The following is a 7304-nucleotide window of genomic DNA, read 5'->3' as shown; positions in this document are numbered from 1 at the left end:
TAGGAAAGATGGTGGAGGAGTGTGACGTTTGTTATATCTTGGGCCCTCACCAACTAATACAAAAGATCTCCTTCCCCTGTGTTAGAATGGGCTCCATCTCTGGTTCAAAGGTTTCAATTCCACTGTCTCCAGTATTTTCTTGAGGATAAGTTAATTTTGTTTGGACATTAAAATAACTTTTTGTAAAATTGGGATTTGAAATGGTTTTCAATTTTTTTAAGTTTAAGATAGTCTTTTCTCTTTTGGGAGGGATGCTAATTTTGTATTTTATTATTATCACCATTTTGCTCTGATTCAGATGCATCTTGTCAGCTTTCTGGTAAGAAAAGGAACCTGACCCTAACTTGCTCCTTCACCATGCCAGAAGTGAAAGTTGGTTTAAAAAAAAAAAGTCCTATCCATAATTATTACTCTCTGGGAAAATTTGTTCAGTCTGCTAGGATTCTACCTAGCATCACTCTACCAAAGCTTAAACCAGCCCACATATTTTCAACTTGTTGACAGGAAGACTAGACAATGTTGTCAATTCCAGCGACTTTGCTGACGGTATGCTGTGAACACTGGTCCTGTCACCCGATCAGGAAAGAGTTTCCATTCATTTTTTGTTTGTTTCGTGGTTGTTGGAGTGCCTGTTTTCTAACCCAGTGAGACCGGAGCTCCATGAGGGTGTGGAGCTGGTCTTGTTTCATCCCTAAATCCCCGCCCCCCCACCTCAGCCCTTAGCCTATCAGAGGAGACCTGCCTGCCTCTCCAGACTACCCATTCATCACAGGGCGGCAGCGTGTGGCCTCGTGGTCCCTTGAATTCATGGTGCTTGTTCACTTATCAATGGCTTTCTTCTTATCTTCTGTCTGGCTACAAAGTCCTTTTTCTCCCTGCCCTGGGAACTCACTAGTAGTCACAGGTCAAAATTCTATTCCTCTTCCCTCCAGGACACCATTGCTGACAACTCCCACCACGCCTTCACCTTCAGCTGTAGTCCTTGTCACACCTCATTGTAATTACATCTAACACACCCCACGAAGAGTTCCAAGGGCAGAGAGTATCTTTTCCGCCTCTCCAGAGCAGGCCCAGTGCCTCACACTTCGGTGCTTAAATATTATCCTCAGTTTGCTTTTCACCTGCTTCAACAGAGCAAACTTTGCAAAAAGCGAAGTGTTATCAGGTGATTATTATCCTGGTTTTCTGTAGAGGGAGAGGCCCGAGTCTTTCTGAATGTTCTACATCCAGGTGCTCTGGGCCGGTTGGGGACCTCAGCCTGTCTCCGTTCGGACTGGGTGTGAGAGGTGCTCCCCTGTATTTTTGGGAAGGCCATCAGCTGACTGTACAGGGACCATTCATTCCCTTATTGATCTCCTGTGCCAGACTCTGAAATCCACAGAAGACCTGCCCCCGTGTATGCAAGATGGCCATTGGCCTTTTCCACTCAGTTTCCAGAAATGTATTAAAGAAATTAGAGGAGTTGGGGGCTGCAGGTTTGGTCCTAGATCTTCATGCCTTTTGGGGGGTGGAACTGCTTAGCCCAAAGCAAGGCACAGAGAACCAGCCTCAGGCCAGCGACTGCCGTCCAGCGGGACGAGGACTCAGGCCCTCAGGGAATAGAGTGGATCTGTTGCTAGTCTTAGGAACTCTTTGGGGAGTGGACTTAGAAACTAAACTCTCCTTTTTTCTTTTTCTTTTCCCAACCTCACCACCTCCTCCCCAAGCCCTACAGGGCTCCGTCTCCTGCCCAGTAATCGAGACAGGACGCCCCGCTTACCTCCTGGTTCTGCTTCCTTTCCACCCCTGGAAGCCCTGGCTCTTGGTTTCCTCCATGTCCCTTGCTGGAGGCTTCCTCTTGGGGTGCCCCAGTGCCTGGTCCATGTGCACTGCTGAGGCATGTAGCATCTCCTTCCCCGACCAGGGATGGAACCCAGGCCCCCTGCTTTGGGAGCATGGAGTCTTAGCCACCGGCCCACCCGGGAAGTCCCCTGTGTCCCATTTTCCCTAAAGCCATCCTTGGTCCCTATGGTCCCCCTGAGTCCCTCTGCCCCTCCATAGTCTCAGCGTCCTTTTTCTCGGGACACACTTTGGAGGTCAGTATCCTTCTCCTCACTAACAGGGGAAAGCGAAACGCAGAGAGGTGTCCAGCATGGCTTCTGCCCCACAGCCCTGTCTTTACCCCTCAGTCCCTCCTCTAAAATTCTCTGGGGTTCCTAGCCCATTCCGCCCCTGTCAGAGGCAAGGCGTTCCCTTAGCCTTGGAGCACCATTCAGCTGTACCTATGCCTGCTCTCTTCAAAGGGCGTGTTTCTAGTCGAAAGGGACGGTGCCTCCATGGACATCTGCTGGACCACATGTCCCAAGCCAGAGGCCAGTGGCAGGGCACGGCCCAGATCGCCTGGGATCCCACCCAGGGCTCTCCCTACGGTGTCAGGGGACATTCAACTTTAAGGGATCCAATATGTTGTTTTCTTCCTTTGTGTACCATTTCTCAAGGACTCTGTTCCTTATCAGTTCCTGGAAAACAGGAACGAGCCGAGCTGCATGCAGTTCTCAGGACTGAGATCAGGAGAAAGAGCACCTGCTTGGATTCCCTTCAGTGTCTCCCTTTAGTAACCTTTTAGGACTATCTGTTTTGTTGCAACTGGTGAAATTTCATTCTTTTTAATGGCTGAGTAATCATGTTATTGAAGATATATAAGCATGCATTTCTGCAAATAAAGGACCCTGTTTCACTCGAGACTTGGGTCCCCTGCGTCCTTCTTCTCGTCGACTCCAATCCCCAGGTCCCGGTCTACGAAGACCCTGACACTGCAGTATCCCACACCACCTCCTCCCGGTCACTCACTCCCTCAGCACATCCTGTGGCGTGAGCGGCTTTCAGTTCCCTCCCCATTTCACCCCCCACTCCGCACCCTGCCACGGCAGCTACATTAAGTAGCTTTCACAAGATCTGATCTGGGGAGGATGACCAAGACTTAAGCATAGGGTGAGGAATTCATACTGATCACTGGGTTTGGGAAAGAGCAAGAACCTAACATTAAAGGTCTTTGCCAGGAGAGCAGGGGGCAGAGAGGGTAATATATGTGTAGGGGGCAGGCATTAATCCAGGACAACAGTCCAGAGAGAAGGTGTGACACATGGAAATCTATGGATAAGGAATAGACAGGACTCTAATACCAAGTACAAACAGAGGTCAGGAGTCTCGACCTCTGCTGTTTTTTAAAAATATTTATTTTTATTTTATTGAATTATTTGGTTGCACCAGATCTTAGTTGCCACACACAAGATCTTTGATCTTCATTGAAGGATGACAGATCTTTAGTTGCAGCTTGCAAACCGTTAGTTGCAGCATGTGGGATCTAAGTTCCCTGACCAGGGATCAACCCTGGGCCCCCTGCACTGGGAGCATGGAGTCTTAGCCACTGGATCACCAGGGAAGTATCCAGACCTACGCTATCAATCCAACTGAGTTGCCATCTCTGTGGGGGCAGGCACCGGAGGCCCAGAGCAACAGGCATCAGGGAGATGATGTAAAGGTCACCAGGCTCAAGTGAGACCCAGAATAAGACTGCACTGGGTGCTTCATAGCTCCCCGTGCAGGACAGCCACCAGACTGACGTCGGGTGAGTGAGTCACTTAGTGACCTCATCGGCCACGGTGGAAGGAGGGTATGAAAGCAGAAGAATTGGCTTGTTCTGAGAGCGGAATAATACCACTCTCATGCAGAGTTCTTGGTGCCTGAAATCTCCCATTCAGGAGTCACAGCTTCATTTAGATTAGAAGGAATCTCTCCCCGTTCTTACTGAAGTGTAAATGTTATGTGTGTTGGTGGGGAATGGGTTAGGCGTGAATAATAACATACCAACACCGCATTGTGAGGAGGTCTTTTAGACTCACTTTCTTTTCCAAAAGCAGTTTTGGGAAGCATGCGGCATGGAGCACGCCCTTGAGATGCCCACCCCTTGATCCCCTGGAAAGAGATGCACCTGGGGAGGAGAGGAAGGTTTCCCTGGGGCTGAGAAGAAGCAATGCTCAGGACAGGGGTCCCCCAGGGGCCCTCAGTTCAGGCTGGGGCCAGGCTGCCCCTTCTTTCTCAATCTCATTCTGTTTCTCTTGAGTTTCTTCATTCTCGGCACTTTGCCTCTTGTCTGGACTCGGATGAACCAGAAGCCCACAGCCAGTGTTCCAAAAAGCAAGGGGATGAGCAGTCCCTTGGCCAGAAGACAAAAGGAAGTAGAGGCCTTCTCCAAAGGGTCGCCAGGATCTGGGGCATGGAAGGCAAGGAGAGAGGGGCTCACCAGAGGGAAGGTCTGGATTTAGGGGAAGACACCCACCCCAAATTCCCCAGAGGAGGTCTCAGATTCACTGTCAGTTGATGTTCCTTGGCAAGTATCTCAGGAAATGTATATTCTATTCACAGAATCTCAGAGGTTGTGATCTGGGGAGTAATCTCAACCTAGAAGGGACTAGAAGGGACCTTTGGAAGCTGGGAGCATGAGGAAAAGGGAGGCCCCTCCCCAATCCAGGGGTGAAGTCTCTACGGGAGGGGTTAGGCTCTAAGGGTGTGGTAACCCTGAGACCCTGCAGTGGCTCAGGGGCTGTCTCTGGGACTCCGGTACCTGCACAGAAGGACCCAGCTTGGATGGGACGGGAAGTGATGTTGCTGACAGGGTTGCTGGCCCTGCAGGTGTAAGAGGCGACCTTGTCCCCGGGCCTCCAGAACGCTCTGAGGATGGAGCCTTCATGGGCTGTATCAGCGCCGTCTTCCCAGGATATCCAGGTGTAGGTCACATCCAAGCCCGCATTCTCTACAGCGCATATCAGGGACATATTACAGATGCCTTCTTCCCCAGGGATCTCAAAGTTCACTGTCATGTGAGGCTGTGACAGACGTCCTAGATGAGGGACAAACACAAAGACCCTCTAAGTAATCAGGGGCCAAGTCTGTTTTCCTAAATTCTTCAACACTGGGGTACTGATACTGCCCATTGAGACCTGCTTCACCTAAATGAGGGAGGAGCCAAACTAACAAGACCCAGCCACCATCCAACCTGTGGTTCCCAAGGCAGCTGCCAAGATGAAGGAGCTGCTGCTGGCATCTTCTACCTCCCCCAAAGCCTTGCCTTCTCTCTCTTACCTTTGCACCCCACCTTCCTTCAAACTCTGTCCTGCCTCTTTGATCCTAGAAAATATTATTACCCTCCTGAGGGCACTTATAGTTTAATCGGTGTATGCACGATTCAAGGTAGAATATCAGTCAATGTCATAAGCATTAAGAGGAAATTTGGGTTCAAGTAGAGAGGAGACCCTGATTACTAGCCCTCAAATCAAAGAGGAGGATAAAAGGCTCAGGAATGGAGGTGGCAGGACTTCCCTGGTTGTCCAGTGGTTAAGAATCCACCTTCCAATCCCGGGGACTTGAGTTTGATCCCTGATTGGGGAACTAAGATCCCGCATGCTGCATGGCAGCTAAGCCAGGGCGCCAGGGCACTACTGAGCCCGCGTTCTAGAGCCCCTGTTCTGCAACAAGAGAAGCCCCTGCTCATTGCCATGAAGACCCAGTGCAGCCTAAAAAAAAAAAAAATATAGAGGTGGCATGCATGCCCAGGATGCAAAATCTCATAGGAACAGAAAGGCTTCCTAAGATGTCTATAGGCAAAGCCCCTGACCCCTTTCACAACACATCCACAGACACTGCTCAGAGTCCAGGGCCTTGCTACTCCAGGTCACTTTACTTGCAGCTGAGCACTGAGGTCAGACACGCTGGAAACAGACTGCTTTCCAGTCCCAGGCCCTCAAGCCATAACCCCCAGTCCTAAGACCCTTGGTCCTTTGTGTAGGAATCTCAGGAGAGTCAGAAAAAGCAGCGCTATGGTTCCCAGTAAACTCACGATAGATGCGTAGATTGTAGTGCTGCATGGCGGAGACCTGGGACGTCCTCAGGTTGACTTGAGCTTGGTAAGATCCCGAGTCCTCCCAGCTCAGATTTTGGATATGGAGGGAGTAGGTGGGCTCCAGAAAGTTTACTCGGCCCTCATAGCGAGGGTCGGTCACCATGATGGTAGCCGGACGTCCCTCTTTCTCTGGCACCACAATGGCAAGACTTATGTGGGAGGACCAGATGATGTTCTCAACCTCCTCATTAAATGGCTTTTCCAGGGGGAGCCTGATGGACTCATGAAGGATCCCAACCACTTCCTCAGGATCCACACCATCTCCAGAGTACCCTTCAGCTACAGATAAAGAAAGAAAAGATTAGAACTTCCCTGGTGGTCCAGCAGTTAACGATCTGCCTTGCAATGCAGGGGATGCAGGTTCGATCCCGCTGGTCTGGGAACTGAGATCCCACATGCTGGGGAACAACTAAGCCTGAGTACCACAACTACTGAGCCCATACGCCACCACTAGAGATAATTCGTGCACCTCAGCAAAAGATCTGCATGACTTGCAGTGAAAATCCCATGTCCTGCAGCTAAGACCCCAGATAGCTGAGTAAGTAAATAAATAAATAAAACTTCAAAAAGATGGAAAAAACCCAGGTGGTGTCTCTGGGCTGCTGAGACTGGCAGTGGGGCCGTGGTCTCGATCTCAGCTGAGTAGTTTCTGTGGCCCACACTCCGTCTCATCCTCCAGCTGCCTCTTCCAGCTCTAGCTCTTCGCTGCACCTGACTCTGAGCACTTACCACAGTTTCTGTCTGCGCCTCACCCTCCAAATTTTCTCTTCTCCATTTGCTGTCCTTGGGGTTGCTCCCCTTCCGTATCCACAGGTTTCCTCATCTCTTTTTTCCTGCACTAAAGTCACACCCTAGTCCTCTTTACTTGAGAAGAGCTGAAGGACTCAGGCCCAAAGGCAGTGACTTGCTAGCCCAAGGCCCAGCAGAAGAGCCGCACAGAAAGGAAACGAGATCCTCCTGTCCTGGGGCTGCCAGTCCGTCTCACCTTCCTGGGACAGCAAAAGGAGGAGCAGCCACAGCAGTGCTCCCATGCCAGCGGCCTGGGTCCTGGGAGGTGTGACCTGGGCAGCCCTGACGGCGATAAGGAAGACAGCGACAGGATGCTGCTGGAGCCAGAGCGCCAGTCCTGGGGAGAAGGAAATGATTCTCACCCAGCTCGCGGCCCTCTTACTTCCTCCATCTCACTAAGCCCCTCCCTGTCCATTCTGGGAAGACACCTCTCTTGAGCCTGATTGGCAAGACGGTTTACCCACTGTCTCATGTCTCCTGTCCATAGTACTCAGTTGAAATCCCACTTTCTAAATGAGCCCTTCCTAGATCCCTGCCCCCTGTATTCCCAGACTTCCCAGACATACCACCTTCCCCA

General features: G+C 50.8%; 1 protein-coding gene across 1 annotated transcript; it reads right to left on the bottom strand.

Annotated features, from left to right (window-relative positions):
• Positions 1 to 3862: 3862 nt before the first annotated feature.
• Positions 3863 to 7071, bottom strand: SLAMF9 (SLAM family member 9). The gene is given in 5 exon segments (XM_043877388.1): positions 3863 to 4248; positions 4604 to 4879; positions 5876 to 6185; positions 6187 to 6215; positions 6918 to 7071. Coding segments are annotated over 5 exon segments (873 nt in total). The 5' UTR covers positions 6970 to 7071; the 3' UTR covers positions 3863 to 4042.
• Between the last annotated feature and the right edge of the window lie 233 nt (positions 7072 to 7304).

The sequence above is a fragment of the Cervus elaphus genome, chromosome 20, assembly GCF_910594005.1.
Source record: "Cervus elaphus chromosome 20, mCerEla1.1, whole genome shotgun sequence".
NCBI classification, from domain to species: Eukaryota; Metazoa; Chordata; class Mammalia; order Artiodactyla; family Cervidae; genus Cervus; species Cervus elaphus.
This window is presented reverse-complemented; position numbering and strand designations above follow the sequence as displayed.